Here is a 26,923-nt window from a genome sequence, read left to right on the forward strand (position 1 = left end):
GATACTTCTCCAAAGAAGAAACACAAATGGCCAACACACATGTGTAAAGATGCCCAAGGTCACGAGTCATTGGGGAAATGCAAATCAAAAAACGCTCACTAGGATGGTTATAATAAAAAAGAATGGAAAATAACAAGCGTTGGCGAGGATGTGGATTAACTGGAAGCCTTGTGTACCGCTGATGGGAATGCAAAATGGTGCAGCTGCTGTGGAAAATGGTATGCCATTTCCTCAAAAAGCTAACCACACAGAATTACCATATGATTCAGCAATCCCACTACTGGGTATATACCCAAAGTGACCGAAAGCAGGGATGTGCACACACATGTTCATAGTAGTAGTATTCACAACAGCCAAAATGCGGAAACAACTCAAATTTCCATTGACAGATAAATGAATACACAAAATGTGGTCTAGCCGTACAGTGGAATGCTTTTCAGCCACAGCAAGGGATGCATTTCTGGCACATGCAACAATATAGGTGAACCTTGAGCAAATTACGCCGAGTGAGACAAGCCAGTTACAGACGGACAAATCCTGTGTGACTCCACTTACGTAAGGTATCTAGAGCAGTCAAATTCACAGAAAGTAGACTCGAGGTTATCAGGGGGAGGGTGGAGGGTAAGCGGGGAGTTACTATTTAATGAAGACAGAGTTCCTGTTTGGGGCAATGATGAAGTTTTAGAAACAGTGGTGACAGGTGCACAACAGTGTGAATGTAATTAATGCCACTGAACTGTACACTTACAACGGCAAATTTTGTTATATAGTATATTTTACCACAATTGAAAAAATTAATAACCTAATATATCAAAAACCATTGAATCATACCTTTTTTTTTTTTAAGTACAGCAAGTTATTAAACAAATACCTTTGATTTTTCTGATTTTTGTCCTGGAACAGGAAGAAACACCAAAAACATTTTAATGCTGAGGACTAAAACTCCAAATTGCAAGGTGCAAGATGGTTGGTGAGAAGTAAACAAAAGTAACTGTACACCATCATATGAAAAGCAGGTCACATACAGAACCAAATTTGTTCCTGTACTATATCTACTAATTTAAATCATGATGCTAATAATTATCAAATTACTACTAAGTATTTTCTAAGGATATATTATGTGTATAGGACTATATTCTAGGCTATATCCTAATTCCTGATTGGGTCCACAAGAAATATAAAACCTAGGTCTACCATATGAATCATACATTTTAAGTGGGTGAGCTGTATGGCATGTGAATTACATCTCAGTAAAGCTGATAAAAAAGTGTATTCGTATGCTTCAATTGGCACCTGACACACCGGACTTTGTGAATCTTGGCTACAATAGCCTTTTTATTTTTAATAAAGCTAAGATGCCAAGAAACTTGGAGATCTAAACACTGACCAGTAGCAATCTAATGTTCATTTATGATCCAATGACCATAAAATAGTGACACCATAACTTGGAAAGAATTTTCAAGACAGTAAAATCTCTTTAGTACAAGCATGTTGCACCCTTGCTACAATGCCTCTGACTGAAGTCAGTGACCTATGCTGTTCAACCAAGCGACGTGGGAGTATTAAACCGCACATGACTTAGCAGGATGCCGTTCAGAGTAAAACGCAATGAGGGAGAAGACGGCCATCTTCTTACAGGAACAATCACTTCGACAAGGGAACTTGTAATTAAAATCACTACAGTTTGAAAACTTGTAACACAGGAATGAAATCAGTTTGTGTTCACTAGTGTTATCACTTAAGATGAAGAAGCTGTCTTGGGGAAGCAGCCAGACTGCGATACTGACGCTTAAGACACACACACTATATCACAAGGCCCTGACCAGAGAGGGTGTACTTACCGGTTCAGTGAGGGTGCTGTCCTTTTCTAAAAACTGCACTACACAGTATGCCAGCTACAGTAAGAGGAGAAAAAGTATTAATATTCCATTTTAACGTGGAAGTGCTGTATCACCGTTAGACATCTTCCTGTGGGGAGACAGGGCCGGATGTGATCAGCGCTGTCCCCTGCCCGCAATGTCCCCCACAGCCCTTCTCCTGGGTGGACACAGGCTCTGTCCAGTGGCCCCGCCGGAGGCTCTGGGAGGGGCTCTGAGGGAGGGACCCCAGGATCAGTGTGCAACACAGATCAACTGCAAAAGGAACATCAGAAAACTAAAATAAACCAGGAGACAGTCTTTTAGACCAACACCGACAAGCCAGGCCAGGTTTGGTGGGAGTTTTCTGGTGCCCTTTTTGGAGACTGTAATGGACAAGTAATCTAACTGCTGGGAAAAAGCAAATTAAAATCTGTTTCCATCTTAAATTCCTAAACCATTAATTTCTAATACAGAACAACTAACATGGTAACAAACTGGCTGGATGTAAAGGTATTACCAGGCAATAGGAATCAGAGGAAAAAACTCTAAGTAAAAGATTTCCCAGGAAGCCAGTGTCATTAGAATCGTCTAAGGATACACCTTCTGATGCCATGAGGCAAACTCCCCGAGGGAGGTCCCGCAGAATGGGGGTTCTTGGTCCTTGGACCCAGACGTGGGGACCACCCACCTTGCACCCACAGTGACGGCGGGCGTCTCCCCAGAACCTTCTGCGCTGCAGTCAGTGTAGCTTACATTCTGTCTGCACGGAACTTAGAATAGGAAGAGTGAAGGCAAACATAGACTTCCTGGGGAAATGCAGCTGACCAACCAGATAGAAACCACTTACGGATCAGGTTTTCAGTTTTCAAAGTTATAAAAACCCCACAGTTTTTTAAAAAAACCCTTTCCTTTCTTTCTTTTTAGAAATATATACTTTTTTTTTTTTTTTGGCCATGCTGCACAGGATGCAGGATTTTAGCTCCCTGACCAGGGATCGAACCCATGCCCCCTGCAGTGGAAGCACGGAGCCCTATCCACTGGACCGCCAGGAAGTCCCCAAACCACTTTTTCTTAAGCCATTTTACTGGCCGTGGACACAGAGGCGTTGTCTTTGAGGTGCTAGGTTTCAATCCCACCACAGGAAGCCTTCCAGAGAGGTCTTCCTTGACCCCTTCCTCGCGTGAGCCACTCCCTTCTCAGTGTTTACAACCAATTTTGAAATTCTCCTTTCCTGAGGTTTTTCTGATTTTCTCAAAAGCAATCTCTCTTTACTCCCTTATCCTTTCGCTCATCACCAGCACCCTGACACCCAAGTCAACGCTGTGATATAAGAGACAAAACACTCCCAGTTAGAGGCTGGGGCTCAGTATCCCGAGTTCACTGATGTCCAAGCAGAGACGGACGAGCTCCGGGCCCACCAACGTCACGGAGGAGCCCTTACCTGAGGATGGTAGACGCTCAGAGACTTCACTTTGTGCAAAGGTAATAACACCTTCAATAAGAAAATCTTGTGCTCTTCTTTCAGTGGTAAGGCAAATCCATTAATTATACTGTGAAAACAGAATTTATCCAAAGTTTGAATATTTACAAGTTCCAGATTAAAAAACATCATCTTTCTGTTTTTCTTTCAGTTTTTTTTTCAGCATGAAAACCAGCAAGCCAACCATGTGTGCCGGAAAAAAGGAGGGAGGAGAGTAGCAGAAATTAAAAGATCATTAAACACCTTCAGGGAAGCACAGTCACTTTTATCTTGTAACTACAGGACAATTTAAAAATTCTGAGTGTACAGGGAGCTACCCAGAAGAGCCGGGGTCTCCGGGGGCAAAACCTCCTTCCTTAGGCAGGGCATGAAGACCGGGTAGTAGCTCGGGTGGAACACCGGCACCTTCCTCCGGCCTTCACCATCTTCAGGAATTCACACTTTCCCAGAGAGACCCTGCCTCACGCGAGTGCTGGCAGAACAGGGTCTGAGTGTGCAAACTGGCGTTGTTTCAAAATCAACGAGAAAGCTGTCCCCTTCCGCAAGGAAAGGGGGTCCCCTGCTCTCAACCTCCAAGCTGAAGCTTTTGTTTGTGACATCAAGTATTTTATCTATTTGGCATTATAACGAGGTATAAGTTCCTGCGAGCTGTAGAAGCAGTTCAAGCGATTTCTAAATTGGTCCCTCTTTCATGAGCCTGGGGCACATGGGAGCTGCAGGCAGGGTTAACCTGAAGTGGCCTCCAGGATGGTGTGTGCGTTCAAATGAGGGGACAGGAGAGGACCTCTGAGGCCCTTGCGTGCGGTGTGGCAGGCTCTCTGGACACTTTACTCAGTTCACCCCAGCCTTGCAACAACCTCAGACGTGAATATGAGTATATTGCCACTTTATAGATAAGGAAACGGGAGGCGAGAGTGGTTAAGTAAGGCCGGACAGCTAGTAAGGGCACCCACTCAAGCACTCACTACACTCTGCTGGGAGAGAGAATCCCAGGAATATGTCAGTGTAGAGTTCTCCACGAGGACCGTCATTTGTTTTACATTATATCTGAAACAGCGAGGAGAGTTGTTTTCAGAAGGGCTGGACCATAGATCTACCAGATGACAACAGTGTTCCTTTGAAAAGCTTACTGTGTTCAGATAGTTCTGGGAATCGCTAGATGAAGCACGAGTACAGTTTCTTCCCTGCAGGACTCCTCAAAACCTTTAGCTGCTAACATACACTGAATCCCCAAGTAAGGTGCTGGGGAAGAAGCGCTTCCAAGCTTATTCAGCCGTGGAACCCTGAGGAACTCTGTCTGGGAATCAGTGAGTTAGGAGGTCTGACAGAAAACCTATAGGTCATTGATTGAAAAAAAAAAAAAAAGGTAGCAAGCAAGAACTCTACCTGGATTAAGACGATGAAATTTTGAAATGTTAATTATTTTATAAGTATACATATGAAAAATTTATAAAATCAAAGCGACACGTTAGCATTTACTCGATACCCCAAATGTATAATAAATGACCTATTTTTCTTCTAAGTGTCAAATATAAACCTTCTTAATGTAACTATTTTTAACACTGCTCTTGAGGAAATAATTGAAATTGTGTTCCCATAGTGATGCTCCTGAGGTACATGAAACAGAATCTACGTGTGGAACCACAGGGATGGGAGAGGTTTGTCATTTAGTGTCATTCAGTTCTGATCCAAGAGCTCACCAGCCCCGGCCATTAAGTGAGGCTTCTTTACGTCCTTTTAGAGAACGGTTTAAATTGCCTTGCCTTGGGGAGGGGGCTGTGGAATGCAATGAACTGGATCATTTCGGCATAAATCCCATCTAAGGCCTTTCGCTACCGATAACAAAGAGACAACTTACCTTCCCAGTATTTCCAGTAATTCTGCTATGCCATTGTGATGCTCTGTTTCATAAATAAATCTAGAAAAAGCAATTTGTCATTTAGAATTAGACACTGAAATAATGGCTGGAAAAGACTAAAATCCTCTGAATACGAAAACAATGCTTTTAGGAAGAAAACCACGTAGCCAGGCAACAATAAGCAAATCTATTTGTGAAAACCGTTCCGGGGGCTCTGCTAAGTGTTACCAGAGAGACTCCGCAAAGCCTGGACATGCAGACACTTGGAGGGCAGAGGGCATGGGCTTGCTCAAATGTCTCCCTAACGTTTCATTTTGAAAGTTTCAGACATAAAGTGAAAAGATGTTTACAGTGATCACCTGTATTTCAACCACCCAGATTTGACAGCGAACAACTTGCTGTTTGCTTTATCACACATACATCTCTATCCATCGCTTAATCCATTTTATTTTTTGCTGCATTTCAGCCTAAGTTGACATCTTACTCAGCTGCTGCAGCACAGTCTCTGCAAAGGGTGCAAGTTACTTCCTCACCACTGGGGTCGTCTCCCCTACTTCCTCACTGACACCTCACACTTTCCCTGTGCTGCTTCAAGTGCCGTCTTCTGAAACCCCCATCTGAGTAGCCCGACTCACCTGCCCCAAGAAAGCACTCCCTGGGGCCCCGCGCATGCTCCCTGGGGCTCCCAGCAGCTCCTGTACCCTGTGCCAGCCTGAGGATGGGGACGACGACTTATCGTTACCGTGTCGCCCCTGGTGCTATAGGGCCGAGCCTGGCATCTGACCGGTGCTTGAAACACGACTGCTGAATAAACTGGGCCCAGGGAGAGGGAACAGGGACCGGAAGCAGGAAAGCATCTTCTCTCTCCAAGGACTCCTCAGAAACAAGCTGCTCCTGCCCCACAGCCTGGCGCACCTGCCGTCAGGCTAAACCAACACACAGCGAATTCCGCCTGAAGCGAGAGGCGTCTGGGGTCTGAGAAAGGTTCCTGCCTATCAGACAAAAACTACTAGTTTAGAGCCAGCTCTAGGCCAAAAATAAGTGTTTGTGATGATTAAAATTTTTCACTGTCCCTGTTTGAAACAAACGGAAGAGTAACCTTAAGGTCCAGAACAGGTCAAACGCCCACAACGTGTGACGTACTCCTGAGGAGCGGGTCTAACGTCTCTAGGTTTTTGACAGATCTTTCAAAGGGGGGGCATGGAGCGAGGAGAGAGCCCGTTTGGCTAGAACAAAGGTGGGCGACGGGCGGGCAAGGCAGGCACACGGAGGCTCAGACACCAGCTTAGACAGATTGGAGTTGAGACCACAGGGACCGGGGTCAGAACCAGTGAGCAGCAAAACACAGTGACACGGAAACAAATGCGGCCACAGCACGGAGCCGAGGCGGGAAAGTACCCGTGATGGACCCCGGCAGCCCGGCTGGTCAGATCAAGGGCAGCAGGGGACAGGCTGCGCTGCGCGTGGGGCACCCGTGTCAGCCTCAGACACGTCGGCCCCGCCACTGCCCCTGCCCTGAGGTGGGAAGCCGGCCTCATGGGAGCCCCAGCCTCCCTGGGCATCTACACGGGGAGGTGCTTTAGTTTGTTTGTGAAACTCCACCTGAGGCTCCCTTCACTTCACCTGTTTTGTTTGAAATACTTAAAACAGTTTAGATGTACAAAGTAATAGTGCAACCACCCAACTTCAGTCCCTCTTCCTCTGTTTACACCTGGAGGGCTGTGCAGGCAGCAGGTGGGCGAGGCTCCTGAAGCCTGGGTGCTCTGCATGTGGAGGTGGCCGAGTCCCTGGGCACCACTTGTGATCTGTCTCCAGCAGTACTAACGTTTAAATAAGGGCAGCCTTTAGCCAAAAGCCATTTTGTTTTCCTAGATCAACATTGCTATATTCTCATCGGTAAATTCTTCATTCCCGACTATTTTGTAGATTTGGAGTAGGTATAGGAAAGAGAATGTACGTGTAGTTCCCCTTCTTTCTTTTCCAGAGGGAAACAAGAAAGTGGGGTGCAAAACAGGAGGGAAGCCCTAAGGGCCCATGCAGAGCAGGCTACAGTGTGCCTCCCTCTTTCAGCCAAAAGGAACTAGGCCTCTCCCCAAACTGAGCTGGAACCTGCCTGTGAAGGACAGTCTCGCCATCTATTCCTCTCCCTCCTGGAGGACGTGTTCTGTGCCTCACACGCAGAGGTGGAAGTCACTCCCCCTTGAAGCTGGGCTGTCCTCAATTCCCTAAGTGGCTCTGATCGGTACAAAGGGACGAGGCCGGCGCGCACCAGGCCCCGGCCAAGCCCTGAGGAGCACGGGCAGCCACTGCAGAACTCGGCCCCGGGGCTGCCCGCTCACGTTCACGGAGCCCCGCCCGGGCAGGTCACAGAATGAGAGCAACGGCAAACGCTGATTTAAGCTCCCAAGCCGCGGGGGGTTTGTTCGGCAGCAGAGAGAACTGAAGCCCGGGCTCCACCTGCCACCCAACCTTCAGGCTCCACTGTGTGCCAGGCAGGCACGATCCCTCACCCAGAGCTGCGCTTAACGCACCTGTGAAGATGCTGACTAAAGAACCCACAGAAGTAAGTAGGAACCTCACACTAACGCTTTCAGGAAGGTCAACCAAACACGCCTGAAATACTGTCTAACCAGCCGCAGCTACACCCCGTGGGACGCAGAGGAGCGGAATATAGCTCTCGAGATCATCTGCAATTTTTCTCACATGGAATGAGGAGGGGGCGGTGCTGAAGGTGGAGAGTCAGGCCGGCTGTGGGATCCACAGGACCTGCTTCCTCCTGATCGGACGCGTCAGGAACGGTTTTTACAGAAAAGACTCCTGAAAACAAAACGAGGACACCACACACTCCAGCACTGAGTGCTCAGCGAGAGTCGAGCTGCACTCTGTATCTTCTGAACAACAGCCTAGTTAGGTAGTTCAGTTACTAAGTCAGGGCTCCTTAAGGTATGAGGCAGGCACTGACTGGTGATTCTGCACAGAACCTATGTGAGCAGGGAAGAAACCTTCAGGCAGAGCTTCCATTTTAGCCTAAAAGACTGGAACTGAAATCCTACCTGTCTGCTGTTGATTAAATAGTGTATGCTACGTTTTGATAGATAAGTACGTCGGCCAAGGAACAGTCTTGTTAAAAAGGAAACACGACACCAAGAAATACAAAATAGGAATATGACATTTAGGAAACACGATGCCACCACCTAAGCCGGTGTGTCCAGCCTGGGCTCCATCATATAAACAGGCTGTGGGGAGCTTGGAGGGAGTTTGAAGGGAAGCCACATGTAAGCTGGAGGTTCCGACACCCAAAGGCCACATCACGTGTGAAGATAAGGAGGGCGCTGGACCTCACGACCGCAGGCAGGCAGGGCGAGGGACAGCAGGGGCTGGCCGCCCGTCACCGCCAGGACTCCTCACTGCCGGCGGCACCCTGGAGTGCGGGGCACGTGGGGTAAGCTGTCCCCTAAAAACTCATGGAGTCAACTGCTCGTGCAGTGAGCATTCCAGGGACACAGAAGAAACCACGCTGACGGTTTCATCCATCAACATTCACCTGGAGCCCCCAGAAGCCAGGTAGGAAGCTGGGGCTGGGGCTGTGAGATAAGCGCTGGCTCGATGCCTGCCCTCCCAGGAGGCCGGACCGTCCGCCAAGCTCCGAGCCTCCCTGGCGCAGGGATGTCTCCGGAAGCCTGGGAGGGTGAGGAGAAGGGCTGGTGGAAGGGAACGTGAGAACGTTCCAGGAGGATCAAGCCAGGCTGCGAGGCCCTGGTGTGGAAGGAGCCCGGAGCCTGAGGGGCACCCGAGGGCTCGCCCAGGACCTACACCCGCTCGTCCAAGGAGCGTGTCGGCATAGGAGCCGGCAGATGGAGGGGCGTTAAGACTCTGCGACTCAGAGGGGTGGCGACGGGGAGGCTGTGTGAGGGGTCACGGGGTCAGGCTGAACACTGAGCTGGACTGTCAGAACATTCCTCCAGGAGCCCTGGGGCAGGGTCCTCCCCACTAAAACAGAGCCAGGCCTCTGTGGTCCTGCAGGCCTGGGGAGGCTGCGACCGCTGAACACCGCGCGGCCTCAGCCACTGCTTCCAGCAGTGCACGGCAGGAGTCTCCAAAGATTCCCCACTTCACTCCTCACTCCTTCCTTCTCTCACTGAGACTCAGCGGGGACGAATGAGCACCACACAGGTGCGAGGAAACCGCTGGCTCTGGAGGGAGCGATTCATCCACACAGAAGGAACCACGTTCAGGGTGACCGGGCCTAACGGTAAAAGCCGGAACAAACACCGGGTGTGGGGGGGGGGCGGGCGGAAGGAGGGAAGCAGGCACAGAGGGAAGGCGGCCCTGCCCAGCGCAGAGGCGGAGGTATAGATGGGGCCCACCTGCCAACGACGAGCCCGCTGCTCAGGAACGGCCACTCCTGCTGCCCAGCCACTCTGCTACAGCCAACGACGAGGTGGGACATCGAGTGTGAACAGGAGCGTCACATGCAAAAGGGAAATGTCACCCCCACACTGACTTACCTATAAAATATATTATTTATCTGTTTTCTGATGTAAGCTCTTAAGCCTAAGAATTTTCCATAGATTCGGTGAAGGGTAGTTTTAAGAAAATCTCTCTCGCGAGGATCTTCACTGTCAAAGAGCTCTAAAAGCTTCAAGAAGAAAAAGACACTCAGTGATGCGGTATTCTCTCTAACGGTGGATTACAGCGTTTGTAGTTTCAGCTAACTTGCACCTTACCTGCAATACAAACTTCTGATCAATATATTTCTTCGCTATATTAGGTTGGAAATCTGGAGACTCTAAAAATCTTAAGAAAAATTCATAAACAAGCTAGGAGGAAAGAAAAACCACAGTGAGTCAAATAACATGGGATTTTATTAAATGGAGATTAAAAATACACCGTGAGTTGAATCTTTGTCTGCAAGTATCAGCCTTAAAAAAAAGGGCGCATGTCTAAAGGATTTATGTCAAATCACATGGCTTAATTATAACGGATGATGGTAATTGTTTTAGTTATTAGCTAAGAACCACAGACTATATCCTTAAATGGCATTTCCACAAATGATTTCCATGGCTGTTGTCACCAATGCTCAGAGACCACAGTGCACAGCAGCCATGAGCCGGGCTGTGACCAAATCCCAGGTGGGATTTGCAGCCCGTCACCTCGAAGTGTCCCAGCAGAAAGCCAGGTGGACAGGAAGCTGGGAGTGTTAGGTGAGCAGGTCACAGACACAGTCACCCGGGGCCGGGACGTTCCTCCCCCTTCACGAATGGTTACACATGACACTGTGGGAGGGGACGTTCTGCTACCGAGATGGCCTTTCCTGTCTGTTCTCCATCGAGCTCCTTCCCAGGTTTTTCACCTCCCCGTCTCCCCTCCTTCAGCTGGCCCAGACCTCCCGATCTAGCTCGGGGCAGGGGGGCATGCGCCCTGCCCAACCCATCTTTCTCCTTAAAAACGTGTTAGAAAAAAGGCGTCAGCCAAGCAGATGGGCCTCGGGGCGCACAGCGGGCACACAACCTGGGGAATGTCCGCATAAGACCTCCGCCCTCAATCCCACGGTCACTTGCACTGAAAATATACTGACAATTCTGTCACTTTGTAGTTTCTGCCGAGCGTCCAAACAAAGAGCCATTAAATGCTCTCTCTTTTGCTAAAATACTTCTCTCACATGTACAGGTCTGCAGGGTCTATGACACCGAAGTGCAGAGGCCCATCTGCGACCAGCTGGAGAGGCCCAGGCCCAGGGCTCCTGCTTCGGAGAACCCCCCGACCCCACGCTGACCCCCGCCCTTCTGTGTCTGGTGCACCCCCAGAATCCAGTACCTGCAGGTGAGGCCAGGCTGCTTCTAACGTTGGCTCGTCTTCCTCTGGGTCAAATTCTGCTCCCGTAGGGTTGGAGGAAGGTGGTAATGTTCGAAACATGTTAACTGCAAACTAAAATCCACATATCCTATAATTATAACCAGGACATTAAAAATATTTACAGAGAACATTTAAAACAATCTTAAGGAATTCTAATGATAACTGCTTCCAGTGGTTATCTGGCTCATCCTTATTCTCAAAATTCAGAAGTGGTGTGGGTCCTGAGAGCCTGGTCAAAGCCACAGCTAGACCCACGGCCGTGGACAGCCAGCCACCAAGGCTCCTGCCTGACCTTTCAGATAACCAGTGCCAACAGATGCTGATGGGCAGGGATGACACCTAAGGCCTTTGTTATATCCAGTAAGTGCAGAGCAAGGAGAAAAGTTCAAAGCGCTAGTAAGAAAAGGGTGAGATTACTTAAGAAACAGCAGAGATCAAAGAACTGAAAACAGTGAGAAAATGGCAGAGGCTGCTTCACACCGGAGGTCGTGAACAGCTTCCCTGCCAAAGTCCTCTGTAGTGACAGTGATGAGAGCGGCAAGTCAAGACAGAGTAACTCCCAGGTGGGTGGCTAGAGGATCGTTTCCAGAGAAAGGGCCGCAATGTTAGCAAGGAGAGGAGTCATCATGTCACGGGACAGCCTGGTCCGTGTGCCCAGGGACTGGACGGGACACACAAAGTCTGGACGATTCCCTTGCATGCCTCATGGCCCTCTGCTCTGCTCTCCACCCTGTACTGTCCCTCACCACTCTCCCCCACCCCAGGCTCCAGTCAATCTCCATTTCATAAAAATCAGCGTGTTTTATTTACAACAGATGTTTTCTACACAAAATCCACAATTCTTTGGAGCACAGGTACATTTTACTGCCTGTATGGTTAATATGAATAAAGCACAACATATATTGACAGGTTCCTGATATAAAGGTAGAAGTCTAGTTTTTCACTATCACCAATTTTTAACCTATGTTTCTTTCGGAGTCAGTATAAATATGTTACCTCACCGAATCTCTGAACACGCCATATGCCGGTTACAGAGCTCGACTCTAGTGATCAAAAAAAGCCCTCCGTCCTTCCAAGCCCAGAAGCACAGAATCAAAACACCTGACCCACAAGATAGAATCCGACTCCACTACGACAGCGAGGGTCTCTACGGAGGGTTCAGAGCAAACCTGGCTGTTCGGATAACAGTCTTGTAAAGACCAAGCTAAAACTCCACGGCACCCGTTTTGTTTTATCCTGTCTTCCTGCAACACCATTTTCCATGAAGAAAAACACACACTCCCCAAGTCCTGGGCTCTAGAAGCGCCGAGCATCAAATGTTTGCTCTCTGCGTCGTGTGAGAGGAGCAGACGCAGACAGTCCAGGAATGGGAGCAACAAAGAATGGCTGGAACGAGTAACTAAAAGCCAGAAACAAGGAATGAAAGAAATCTTTTAATAGAAATATGAGTAATGCTCCTCTGACGTAAGTAAAGAGAGGAGGAGGAGGTCTGGAACCGGTGAATGGGGTGTGTGCACACGGCCCAGCAAGAGGCCTCCCAAACCACAGTGACCGGTGAACACAGGCTGGGACAGATGTTGTCAGGTAGAAGGGGCGCGTCCTCCACCGCTGGTCCCCAGGCCCCCCGATCCCAAAGCCCACAGAACAGAAGAAGGGGACACTGGGAGCCCAGCCACCATCTCCTCCGGGCCTGCGGCGTGGGGATGGGGGCAGCAGAACCAGCCCTGTCACCCCTGGCTGTGGAGTGCGGAGAGGACAGGGTCAGAAAGGAGCCCAAGGCCTCTGTGGGGTGCGGCACTCCTAGGGGGGCGCAGCACTCCTGGGGGGGCTTCCCAATCCTCTCCCTCAAAGCCAGTGATCGGGGGCTCCAAGAGTCACCCAGAGACCAGGGTGGGGACGGTGGATCCAGGCCGCGTCCCCGGGGGCAGAGGTGTCTGTGGGCACCGCCGCGCTGCCTCCCTGGGAGACTTGCCCAAGTGCCGTGACATCGTGGCACAGGGCACTTAGAGGGGAGCACACACACGGGCCACCTCGGAGGCTGCACGTGAGGGCCGCAGGGGTCAGCGGGGAGAGAGCAGTGGTCAGCTCACCCGGGCAGGGGCTGGAGGCTGGGGCACAAGGGGGGACGGCTGCCCCTCAGGGAGGGTCTTTCGGGAAGCCCAACGCTCTCCAGAGCACAGATGCCCCCTGGGAGGGGCCGCTGCCCGGGCAGAGGCCAGGCTGCCGCAGGACATCAGGCACAGGCGCTGCGGCCCTCGGCCCCTCCTCTCCCGCTTCAGGTCCCTCTCCGGCCAGGCTGCCCAAGGGGAAGGTGGGGACAGATGAGGTTCTGAGTCGGAGATTGAAGCGATAAACTAGGTTCGACAGCTGGAACCAGAGGGGCAGGGAAGGGAGATATAACAGATTGTGATTAAAGGCGATGGCTGAAAAAAATAAAACGTACCCGTGTGACACCTTAGAGTACCCATTATTCAACCAGACAGCAATGTGAGTGTCACTGCGTTGGCGTTTAGTAATTGTGGTCACATCTAGATCAGCTGACTTTAAGTAAAGGAGAACGTGGGTGGGCCTCAACCAATCAGTTGAAAAGTCTTCTAAGAGCAAAACTGGTTTCCCTGAGGAAGAAGTAATTCCACTGTGGATGGCAGCGTCTGAGCCTGCCTCACGGAGTTCAGATTTGCCCCGTCTGACTCCACAAGGCATAAGACAGTTCCTCAAAAATCCACCCACCCGCCCACCCATCCATCCACCCATCCATCCCTCTTTCTGTCTCTCTCTGTCTGTCTCCATCCTGCTGGTTCTGTTTCTCTGGAAGGACTCTGACTGATCCACCCGGTCAGCTGAGATTCCTGAGTGACCTGCTGTAGTAAAGCTAATGATTCCAGCCTAAAGTTGAAGTCCCACTGCACAGTGTTCAGTCAGCTACAGCCCGTCCGCAACACCTACACATTCACCGAATCCCAGGTGCTGAGTCAGGGGCCTGCAAGGGGCCATAGACCAACTTGCTTTGAATGCAGAAGTCCCCTTTTCATGTCCTGGGAGGATGACCACCCTCGAACCAGGCAGTTTTATTACTGGCCAACTCTAATGGATAAAAAGTTATATCTTTCACACAACAACAAAAACCTCACACTGTAATTTCTACCCTCTTTTCCTACCACGTTAATTTAATGCTCATCTCTAGAGAAGGCTAAAGATACTAAAAGCTAGTATGTAGATTAGAGAGCAGAAGGCAAAAATCAGGCCACCTTGAGCTGTCCACGGGTTTCTAACCCTCCACCTTTTCTTAGCACAGCAGCTTCAGGGGTCAAGTTAGTGGAGTGCCATGGTGTTGACATCTGCACGCTGTCTGCACGCGTGGAGCGTAGTCTGAGAGCCACAGAAGGCGATCGTTGTCGGCATCACGCCATGGAAACCAGAGGGAATCTGTTTCTACCGTAGGTCTAGAAGTCTTAGATCTGATGCAGACTGCGCAGATCCATCACCACCTCTCGGCTGAGACACACCGATTCAGAGTGCACCGTGATCCCTGGACACAGAGCTAGAATCAGCTCTTGCACAGAGAGAGGCAGTGTGGCCTCAGGGCACAGCCTCACCAGGCCCTCTTCTCACTCAAACCAGGACCCGAGACTGAGAAGCCTGCTCAAGCTTTGGTTTCCTCACCTGTTGAAAGAGGGTAAAGCCTTTCTTTGCACTGGGCGCGTGGGACACAGACACGTCACCACGCGTGCACGTATGTGACCCGCGCGGCCCCTGCCTGTGGCGTGGACGGACCGTGGTGGTAGGAAGCCCCTGCTTTTACAGCTTTCTTGACATTTTCTACTTTCAGTATTTAAATGATCCTGCAGATGTTCTTCTCCCAGTTGCTAAATTTATTGAATAAACGCAAACCAAAATTGCTCAAGAAGTGTTTATGCAAAATTCTCACAATTCAGTAACACGCAGCCTTTCTATACCTGTAATATTCATCACCAGTGGGTGAAGTAATAAAATATTCACGCTGTGACACAACTGCAGTACAGTGGAACATATAAAGGTTTAAGACAGGAAGGGATATGCTCCAAAAAGAAACACTGATAATCTAATTTCAGAGACAACAAGGAAAGAAAGGTTGATTATTCAGTTCTCTGTTTAAATGTGTTTTTTTTGTTTTGTTTTGTTTTTTGGTTTTTTTTTGGCGGTACGTGGGCCTCTCACTCTTGTGGCCTCTCCCGTTGCGGAGCACAGGCTCCGGATGCGCAGGCTCAGCGGCCATGGCTCACGGGCCCAGTCGCTCCACGGCATGTGGGATGTTCCCGGACCGGGGCACGAACCCGTGTCCCCTGCATCGGCAGGTGGACTCTCAACCACCGTGCCACCAGGGAAGCCCCAGTTCTCTGTTTAAAACCACAAAGGTTTTCTTTTTGGGGGGTGGGTGGGGCCGTGTTGGGTCTTCGTTGCTGTGCGCGGGCTTTCTCTAGTTGCGGCGAGCGGGGTCTCCTCTTCATTGCGATGAGTGGGCTTCTCATCGCGGTGGCTCCTCTTGTTGCAGAGCACGGGCTCTAGGCGCGCAGGCTTCAGTAGTTGCAACATGAGGGTTCAGTAGTTGCGGCTCGTGGGCTCTAGAGCGCAGGTTCAGTAATTGTGGCACACGGGCTTAGCTGCTCTGCGGCATGTGGGATCTTCCCAGACCAGGGATTGAACCTGTGCCCCCTGCACTGGCAGGCAGATTCTTAACCACTGCACCACCAGGGACGCCCCAAGGGTTTTCTACTATGCTTTTGATTTTGTTTTATTCACGTGATAGGGTTTATAAAGGTGAGTCCACCAAAGGCCAAATTACAGCTCTTCCTCCTGTAACGGGAATGCCAGGTTCTGAGGGTCATATTGCTAAGAGATACATTTTGGAGGTGGGGAGGTAGGGAGTCCTTCCACATTATATTTTAAATAGAAAGCCATCATTTGGTTGCAAATGATATAACTGGAAAAACCAGCAGAGACAACAGTCAGACCATCACAGCTGGGCCACCCATACAAAAACCCAAAACCCCAACCTAACAGCAACATCTTCTCCACCAACAACAGGCAACGAGGAAACATAACCGATAGGAGGACCCCAGGTACTAGGCCACAAAAATGACCAAGGGCCTAGGGACTCACAACCCCCTTGTAACCCAGTTACAAGGCTTCAATGAGAGCATGAAAACCCTAAGAAAGGCACTGAAGGATACCCGAACGAATGAGGACCCTTCCCTTCTCCAGTGTGAGATGACATTGCATCACAAAGATGTAACTTCTCCACAAAGCAATTTATACTTTAAAAGCAATCTTACATATAACTCTAACTCATTTTTTACGTGGATGGTAAAAATCCTAGTAGCAATCTTAAAGGGAAGAACTGTCCCCTTCCTCACTTGTAGAATTAGTTCAATCTGGTTTCACAGCAGAATTCAGGTATCATCCTGGGGAATGTTCGCTTGACGATTCACTCACTGCTGACCCTCCATCACCTGCCGTAGCGCCCGGCAACTAGTAGATCCTCAAAGACCTGCTGAGAGCAAGCGGATCCTTTGGGAAAAGCACCTATCAGTCACCTTATTAACTGCAACACCAAGTAATTACCTAAAAACTTCCCGATTAAACCTTAGCTCTCAGCTGCAGTGTACTTTCGTCAGGGGAGCCTCCCCCGACCCAAGGCCCGGTTGGGTCCCTGATTTCAAGCTCTTCTATCATCCTGCCCCTTTCCTTTGCGATCTTTGTCTCAAATATAACCGGATGGTCGGGTAATTCTTGGCCTAATGTCTTCCCTCCTGGTACCACCTCCCAAGGTCCATGGTACCGCCTGGCACAGAGCAAGCACTCGCACGAGAGGTGAGTGAAGCTGGCTCTCCTCCTCCACGAATCCACACCGCCACTTTCTCTAAGGCAAGAGCTGCTTTCAAAGAATGCAGCTTTACCTCCAAATAGATGCCCGAAGAAAAGAACTACAAGCTAAACCCTTACTTTGAACAGCCTGCTATTTTTACAATCACTAAAATATGCTCTCAATCAAAGTTAAAGATCTAGAAATAAATACCTACAAATCTTTGTAGAATACTTAATAAAGGAAATTTACTCTCAAGTTTTCAACAGTGGACTTTTAAATTTTATGACCATTTCACAACTAAGTGTATAACAGCATCTTCTTCAAATGAAAATATGCTAGTCATTTATAATTATGCATAGGAGTTTATTTTTTACTTTTATTTGTGAGTTTAAGAATAGAAAATTTACCTGCAAAAGATAACCACTCATCTGTAATACTTATAATTCAGTTGGTGCTATTTAAACACAACATTGGAACTGCAAGTTTTTCTTAAGTTGTTTACTCTGGTCCAAAGGTGAGTTTTACATAAGGCTTCTGAATGATTTATCCCCTAATATCTTGTTATGAAAAACCTCAAGGCAAAACAGTTGAATTTTATAGTGACTAACGATATAGCCACCAACTAGACTTTACCATCAACGTTCTTCCCTGGTGGTCCGGTGGTTAAGACTCTGCGCTCCCAATGCAGGGAGCCCGGGTTAGATCTCTGGTCAGGGAATTAGATCCTGCATGCCGCAACTAAAAGATACCACACGCTGCAACTAAGACCCGGCACAGCCAAATAAATATTAAAAATAAAATAAAATTTAAAAAACAAAACAAAACTACACATTCTGCATTCTACATGATAGAAATGAACTGAAAAGGGAAGGGAAGCTTCAGAGCTAAAGTACTTATTTCCTAGTCATATATGTAGACCCAACTGTTTTCTTGCTGTGGGCCCCCCACCACTGACCAGATGCATACAGTTACAAAATTATAAATTATGCAAATAACCTTCAGTTAGTATGTTTTTTAGAATCGTTGTTGGATCACCTGTGTGGATGGAATTAAGTACTGATCGAGTATCTATTATAAACGAAGCAGAGACTTATACTTCTGGACAAGACAGAGTAACAGGAATGGGATTTGCCCTACTTCCTGAAACAACCAAAAAACCCAAGGAAAAACACATGGAATTCTGGTTTGCAAGACATGGATTTCAGATAGTGCAAGACAGAGAGAGATTTCTGAGAGATGGGGAACAAATGTCCCGCTTTCTCCTTTGATAGAATTTCCAAGTTGCAGCACAGGGAGAAAGAACCCGGGTGAAGCCAGCAGACACAGGTGGTTATTAGAATCTGCAAGGCAAAGTCCCAGAGAGAAGAGAGCTGCACAGAGAGAACTCCAGAGATTGCAGAGGTCCTCCTGAACTATTCAGAAGTGGACTGAATAGCCCACTGGGGTGAGAAAACTACTGGAGGCTGCAAAAAGAACCACCTGAAAAGACCAGAGAGACCCAGTATTCACCCAGGGCCGGAGCAGTTCCTGTTCCCATCAACGAGACTGGAAAAATCCATTAATTCACAGAGGACTGGGCTCATAATCAGAAGGGTCTTGTCTCAGTCGTGGGGGATAATTAGCCATAGAGTGATCATGACTATAGTCCTTCCTAACACATCTTAAAAGCAAGAACCAAAAGGATCAAACTGTTTGCAAGTAACTGCATCCCAAACAAATCCCCAGATATTACTAGAAACATATCAATACGCAGTACTCATCAAGGCAAAACCCACATGGTCAGACGTCCAATAAAAAAATGACCAGACACGCAAAGCAGCATGAAAAATGTCATTTATAACAAGAAGGAAAACCAATCAACTGAACTGACCTGGAATTGACACAATGGTAGAATTAACAGATAAGGCTAAGATAGTATTCTATGTGTTCAAAAAGTTAGGTGGAGACATGAAGATATGGAAAAGACATAAACTACATGAGATGAAGACTACAATGTGAGAAGAAAAATTTATGGAGGGAAATTAACAAAAGCTGAGACATTGCAGAAAAGGTTACTGAACTTGAAGACAGCAAAGGGAATCACCAAACGAAATACACAAAGAAAAAAAAGACTTTAGAAAAAAAGAGCATAAGTCAGCTGTGGAACAACTCTATGAGGCCTAAGACACATTTCACTGGAGCCTCTAAAGGACAAGGTGTGGGAGACAGAAAAAAATATTTGAAGAGATAAGGGCCAAATACTTTCCTAAATTTCATAAAAACTATAAATGAACTCCAAAGACAAGAAAAAGAAGGAAACTACACCAAAGCACATCATAATCAAGTTGCTTGCTTAAAAAGAACAACAGAAAAAATCTTAAAAAGTAGCCAGAGGAGAAAAAGATACATTATGTCCAGAGGAACAGAGATAGGAATGGCAGCAGATTTCTTACCAGAAATAATGCAAGCGAGAAGAGAGTGGAGCAAAATTTTTAAAGGATTAAACTTTGACCTGTTGTTCTATACCCACCAGAGGTATTGTGGGTTCAGCTCCAGACCACTGCAATAAAGTGAATGTCAGAAAAAAGTTAGTCACACAAAGTTTTTGATTTCCCAGTGCTTATAAAAGTTATATTTAAACTATACTGTAGTCTATTAAGTGTGCAGTAGCATTATGTCCAAAAAAAAAAAGTGCATACCCTAGTTAAAAAAATACTTTATTGCTAAAAAATGCTAACCATTATCTGAGCCTTCAGAGAGTCAATCTTTTTGCTGTTGGAGGGTTTGAAATATTTTGAGAATTACCAAAATGTGACACAGAGACAGGAAGTGAGCAAATGATTTTGGAAAAACAGTGCCAATAGACTGGCTTGATGCAGGGTTGCCACAAACCTTTAATTTGTGAAAAACACAAAATGTGCGAAGTGCAATAAAGTGAAGCATAATAAAATGAGGTATGCCTGCATATCTTTCAAAGTCAAAGGCAATCCTTCGACAGATGAATGGATAAAGATGAGCACATATATACAATGGAATATTACTCAGCCATAAAAAGAAAGGAAATTGAGTTATTTCTAGTGAGGTGGATGGACCTAGAGTCTGTCACACAGAGTGAACTAAGTCATAAAGAGAAAAACAAATACCGTATGCTAACACATATATATGGAAACTAAAAAAAAAAAAAAAAAAAAAAAAGTGGTACTGATGAACCTAGTTGCAGGGCAGGAATAAAGAGGTAGACATAGAGAATGGACCTGAGGACATGGGGTGGGAGGGGGGAGCTGGGACGAAGTAAGAGTAGCATCAGCATACATACACTACCGAATGTAAAACAGGTGGCTGGTGGGAAGCAGCCGCATAGCACAGGGAGATCAGCTCGGTGCTTTGCGATGACCTAGAGGGGTGGGATAGGGAGGGTGGGAGGGAGGCTCAAGAGGGAGGGGATATGGGGACGTGTATGCATATGGCTGATTCACTTTATTGTGCAACAGAAACTAACACAGTGTTGTGAAGCAATTATACACCAATAAAGATCTGTTAAAAAAAAAAAATCAAAGGCAAAAGAAAGACTTTTCCAGATGAACAAATGCTAAAAGAATGAATCACTGGTAGATCTGTGCTACAAGAGAAATGAAAGAAAGTCCTTCAAGCAGAAGGAAAGTGACATCAGATGGATATCAGAATGAAGAACACTGAAAATGATAACTATCTGGTTAAGTATAAAAGAGTTTAAAAAATTATTTAAATCTCTTTAAAATAGAACTGTTTTCTAAAAATAATATACGGTGGGGTTTATACCATACAAAGAAGTAAAATGACAATAGCAGGAAGACTCGTGGAGAAGAAACAGAAGTACACTGCTGTAAACTGATATTTACATGGTGTATTGTCACTTGAAGGCTGACTGTGACAAGTTAAAGATACATTCTAGAAAAGCTAAATAATTGAGATCAAACAATAAAGAGTGATAGTTAAAAAGCCAACAAAAGAAACTGTAATCATAAAAGTATTCAATTGATCCAAAAGAAAACAGAAAAAGAGGAAAAGGGAACAAAAAACAGATGGGATAAACAGAGAAAAAATACAGCAAGATGGTAGATTTAAACCCAACATCAGTACTTAACAATGCAAGTTAATGGTTTGAGTACCTCAACCAAAAGGCAGAGATTGTTTGATTAAGGAACAAGACTCGGGCTTCCCTGGTGACGCAGTGGTTGAGGGTCTGCCTGCCAACGCAGGGGACGCGGGTTCGTGCCCCGGTCCGGGAAGATCCCACATGCCGCGGAGCGGCTGGTCTCGTGAGCCATGGCTGCTGAGCCTGCGAGTCCGGAGCCTGTGCTCCGCAACGGGAGAGGCCACAACAGTGAGAGGCCCGCGTACCGCAAAAAAAAAAAAAAAAAAAAAAAAGGAGCAAGACTCAACTATATGCTGTCTACAATAAGCCCACTTTAAATATAAAGATACGAATAGGTCAAAAATAAAAGGAAGGAAAATTATACACATTAACACTAGTCAAGAGAGCGCTGGAGTGGCTATATTAATAACATACAAAGTAGGTTTTGGAGAAAATAATATTACCAATGATAAAAGGATCATTTTTTAGTTATAAAGGAGTCAATTCAACTAATAATACTAATATTTATGCACTGAATAATATGAAGCACCTTATACAACTGCAAGAAACAATTAGAGATAGAAAATAAAAAACCCCAATTACAGTAGCACCCAAAAATAAAAGACTTACTTATGAGTCTAAAAAAATACATAGGGGAGCTACATGCTGAAAACTATAAACAAAGATGATCAAAATGGGGATATATACTGTGTTCACGGATTGAAAGGTTCAATATTGTTAAGACAGCAATTCTCTCCAAATGTATATATTCAATACAATTCCAATTAAAACCCCTGAAGGCTATTTTGTAGATAACGACAAGCTGATTCTAAAATTTATTTGGAAAGATAAAATAACTAGAAAAGCCAAACAATTTGAAAAAGAATAAAAAGGCTGGAACATTCATACTACTTGATCTCAACATTTACTATAAAGTGACAATAATGAAGACGGTATGGCATAAGCAAGAGGATCCTTAGATCAATGGAACAGAATACAGAGTCCAGAACCAGACTCACAAATATGGTGAATTAATTTTTGATTAAGGGGGAAAGGCAATTCAATGGAGTATGGTTAGTCTTTTCAACAAATGGTTTTCAACAAACACTTGGACATCCATAGGCCAAGAAACGAAACCGACAAAATGGATCATAGATTTAAATGTAAAACTAGAAAATCTTGAGGAGAAAATTCTTTTGAGTTTGGGCTAGGCAAAGACTTCTTATATATGACACCAAAAGCACTAGCCATGAAGGAAACAAATCAAAAATTAGACTTCATCTAAATGAAAAACTCTGTAAAAGACACTGTTAAAGTAAAAAGACAAGGCACACACTGAAATATTTGCAAATCACTTATCTGTCAAAGCATTTGTATCCAGAATATGTAAACAAGGCTCAAACTCAATAAGAAAACAACCCAATTAAAAAACAGGCCAATGATCTGAACAGACACTTCCCCAAGGAAGATACACAAACGAACACAGGAAGAAATGCTCGGCATCATTAATCAAGGAAATGCAAGTTAAAGTCAAAATGAGATAAAAGGACTCAAGACACCAAACGTTGAGAAGGATTGGAGCAACTAGAACTATCGCACGTGGCTGGCGGGAGTGCAAAAAATGGCACATCTACTTTGGAAAACAGTCTGGCAGTTTCTTAGAAAGTTAAATGAATACTTAATCATACGACCCAGCAATCCCACGCCTATGTGCTCGCCCAAGTCAAAAAAAAAACAAACAAAAATCTATGTCCAAAACTTGTACATGAATATTTATAGCAGCGTTATTGCTAAAAACTGGAAACAATTCAAATATTCCTCAACTGGGGAGTGGACAAATCATGATACCTCTATATAATGAGATACTACTGAGAAAAAGGAACAAACCACTAATACATCAACAACATGGAGGAATATCAAACAGATTATGCTAAGTTAAAGAAGCTAGACTCAAAAGGCTACACACTCTCTGAGTCCATTTATATGACATTCTGGAAGAGGCAAAATGACAGAGCTAGAGGACGGATTAGTGGTAGCCAGAGATAATGGATAAGGGGAAGGTCTGAGTTCAAAGGAGTAGCATGAAGAACTTTTCTGGAGGGTCATAAAACTGTTTTATATCGACTGTGGCGGCGGTGGTTACATGACTACACGTATTTATCAAATCTCAAGAGAACTCCTCACTAAAAACGTAATCTTGCCGAATGTAAATTTAAAAATAATTTAAAATGTTACAGAAAGATAGTAAATATTTTCTAGGCTCTAAGTTCTCAAACCTTCTTGATTCACAATGCCTTTAATATCTTAGTAATTCCTTCACTGTGCCCCTAGACCAAAAGAAATACCTATCAATTTAGGAGCTTAAAAAACCCCAGCTTTAGTGAGGTATAACCTTACTGTATGTAAAGTGTACAGTTCGATACATTTAACATTTACATACATCTGTGAAACCATTACACAATCAAGATGATAAATATACCCATCATCCCCAAAAGTTTCTTAGTAACCTTTTTTTTTTTTTTTTTTAGGCCACACCGTGTAGCATACGGGATCTTAGTTCCCCAACCAGAGATTGAACCTGTGCCCCCTGCATTGGGAGTGTGCAGTCTTAACCACTGGACCACCGGGGAATATCGCTTACTAGCCTTTTGGAAAAAAAAGTACATATAAATTAAGTTGGTGGCGGTTGGAGGTGGGGGTGGGTTTAGGTAGAATTGGCGAGGGGTGGAGTACGGAAAAAGATTAACTTTTTTTCCTCTTTTTATATTTATTTCACTTATTTAAAATAAGCACACATTTAATAAAAACATCAAACAAAACAAAGGGTAATTCTCTCAAAATAAGAACAAATCTCCAAGAAACGGCTCACGGGGTATCTGAAGTAGAAAAATCATTCGCTGGATTTCAAAAAGCACTTTATGCCTGAATCTCCCCTTAGCTCATCGATGATGGCAGTGCTTCTTTACCCCATGTTACTGTGACTTTGGCAAAACAAAAACAACTAAGCAAAAAGAGGAACGCGTGATTTAAATCATTACCTGAAAGAAATCTGTAGACTATCGGAAGCTTCACTGGTTAACATACTACCTCCTTGAATTCAAAACATCCTTTCCTCTCTCATTTCCAAACTATCTTCACCCTTACAACAAGTAATACTTTCCAGTACACACTGTAAACATCAGATATAAAAACGGTAGAAGGAGACTGTCCAACATCAATCCTTAAATGAAACACGAGACAATCATCCTGGGGATCTGGGCATGATACCTCCCACAGGACCCAAGAAAAACTCCTCTGACCTTAACAGAAAATGTTGACTTGAACCCTAAGCATGAAAGAAAACTTGTAAGGTACTATCTAGTCATTTACAAGCAGTACGGATTAAAATACCGTGATGAACTCATTTTCCCTGGAAACCCAACATGAGTCCTGATAAGGACAGTACTGCTATTACACTATACACGACAAGGTTTTTTTTTTTTTTTAAAGAAAAACGCATTTATTGATTTTTGATAATGGCAAATGTGATACATGATCATCATGAAAATTTTTTAAAATTATAAAAATTTACTCATAAAAGGGGAAAATCCACATAATCACACTATCTAAAGGCAGCTACTATTAACAGTTTGCTCTCTATTCCTCTAGAACACAGTCTCCCGGAAAGGTAAGGGTAGACTGCGTAAGGGCACACTCTGCATCTTTTTTTTTTAATTGATTAATTAATTAATTTTTGGCTGCATTGGGTCTTCATTGCTGCACGCGGGCTTTCTCTAGTTGCGGCGAGCAGGGGCTACTCTTTGTTGCGGTGCACGGGCTTCTCACTGCGGTGGTTTCTCTTGTTGTGGAGCACAGGCTCTAGGTGCGCGGGCTTGAGTAGTTGTGGCACGTGGGCTCCAGTAGCTGTGGCTCGCGGGCTCTAGCGCGCAGGCTCAGTAGTTGTGGCGCACGGGCTTAGTTGCTCCACGGCATGTGGGATCTTCCCGGACCAGGGCTCGAACCCGTGTCCTTGCATTGTCAGGCGGATTCTTAACCACTGCGCCACCAGGGAAGCCCCACACCCCACATCTTATTCACTGACTTCTACAGAGTAATCCAGCACCAAAGATGTGGGTAATTCTAGAGAGGTCCATCTTGACGTGAAGCACTTTTGAGCCATCCACTTCATTCAACCATTGATCTAACCGATTCCTTTTCTGACCTGCAGGTGGTTTCATCTGTGACTAAGACTAGTCTTAGTGCCCTTGTCCAGGCAGGAGACTCTAGAGTGAGCATTACTGAGCCTCTGACATCCCAAACCTTTCTCTCTGGAAACTGACAGCCCAGGGGGAGTTAAGAGTTGTCACAGGTAGTATGTGAGGGCTTAACCTCAGGGGGCAAGGCAGGGAGGCCATTCAGAATGACCTGGAGAACACGTGTAAGCAAAGCGCTGCGACCCAGGAAACGCCGTTTCTGACCTGCTCCCAGGTGGCGCTGGTGCTGCGGCCTTGGAGCAGCGCTCTTTGAGACGAGTGGTTCGCACACTTTTTGGCCTCAGGACCCCTTTAAACTCCTAAAAATGATTGAGGATCCCAAAGAACTTCTGTTTATGAAAGTTATATCTATGGATATTGACTGCAGTAGAAATTAAAGCAGAGAAATTTTAAAAATATTCATTCGTTAAAAAATAGCAAACCCATTATGTCAGTATAAATATAAATTTATAAAAAATAAATTTTTCATAACATTTGCTATTTCATAAAACAACTCATATTAAATAAAAGTATTTCCCAAAACAAATTCAGTGAGAAGAGTGGCACTGTTTCACATTTCTGCAAATCTCTTTACTGTCTGGTTTAATAAAAAACAGCTGGATTCTTACATCTGCTTCTATGTTCAGAATGTTAATTTGGTTGAAATTAGGAAGCAAAATCTGTCTCCAGCAGATATGTAGTTGGAAAAGGGAGGGGTATTTAATAGCCCTTTTAGATAATTGTGGACTTCTTTGATACTACACCAAAACTTGATAAGTGGTAGTTTACTAAAGGTTAGCTATTCTGTGGAATCGTAAATCTTATCAATGAGGGGGTCTCTAATTCACGAAAATCCACTGGTGTGTCTTGCATTTTGAACGGCTCTCTGGCCGATGAATGATTTTGGATCATCAGTTTTGGTCATTTAGAAAATACTGGCCTCACTGAATTATGTGTATTCATATACTTTAAATATACTGCCTATCGGACTGGACTGCTATGCTTTTTAAAAACAGAGTTATTGAGAGATAATTCACATATAACACAATCCACCCCTTTAAAGTGTACAATTCAATTGTCTTTAGTATACCCACAGGACTGTGCAGGCATCACCATGCCTCATTCCTTCTGTCGTGTGTATTAAAGATCTAATTCATTCAGAACGACACCAATCTCGGCAGGAGAGCTTGCAGCACCCGGAAGCTGAAGCTTGCACTGGTGGATACAAATCTTTCAAAATCCAAAATTTTGCCTGAAAGCTCAAATTTTATCTTTGGCAACAAACACTGTCAATTATTTTCCTTAAAGTGACATTCTTATTTTATTTTGTGAGAAAATGCTCCCTAAATATCCAAGTCTGAATAACCTGTTTGTCAGTCAATCTTCAAGCAAAAATGGTGTTCTGTGAAAAAAGTGGCTACACTATTAGCTTGATTTTGCTATCAGTGTTTTCACTATGAGAAAAATGCCAATGCCTGAAAAACAGATTAGTCAATTGAAAAAAAACAAAAACAGATGGCTGACTATATTTTAAAAATGAGTGAAATTAAGAGATAATGGAGTTTATGTAATTTAGGCCTGAGAATTTAGATGCCAGTTTTCCTTCCTGAGTAATTCTCCTTTTCATCCTCATCTCCCCTGAACCTAAGTTTTTGAAATCTGGAAAATAAAAGTCAGGCTAGAGGATCTATAAGGTTCCG

At 45.4% G+C, this 26,923-nt stretch overlaps 1 protein-coding gene across 10 annotated transcripts in view; it reads right to left on the reverse strand.

Annotated features, from left to right (window-relative positions):
* The window catches only part of PPP2R5C (protein phosphatase 2 regulatory subunit B'gamma), a 132,391-nt gene that overhangs the window by 22,073 nt on the left and 83,395 nt on the right, over positions 1–26,923 (reverse strand). For all 10 annotated transcript variants that reach the window (XM_060158971.1, XM_060158877.1, XM_060159065.1 and 7 more), the window contains 6 exons: positions 11,015–11,125; positions 9,925–10,017; positions 9,706–9,836; positions 5,198–5,257; positions 3,301–3,409; positions 1,842–1,895 (listed from right to left, as the gene is read on the reverse strand). In XM_060158971.1, coding sequence (XP_060014954.1) covers positions 1,842–1,895; positions 3,301–3,409; positions 5,198–5,257; positions 9,706–9,836; positions 9,925–10,017; positions 11,015–11,125 — 558 coding nt within the window. The remainder of the gene's footprint in view (positions 1–1,841; positions 1,896–3,300; positions 3,410–5,197; positions 5,258–9,705; positions 9,837–9,924; positions 10,018–11,014; positions 11,126–26,923) is intronic.

Source organism: Lagenorhynchus albirostris, chromosome 1 (genome assembly GCF_949774975.1).
Source record: "Lagenorhynchus albirostris chromosome 1, mLagAlb1.1, whole genome shotgun sequence".
Lineage (NCBI taxonomy): Eukaryota > Metazoa > Chordata > Mammalia > Artiodactyla > Delphinidae > Lagenorhynchus > Lagenorhynchus albirostris.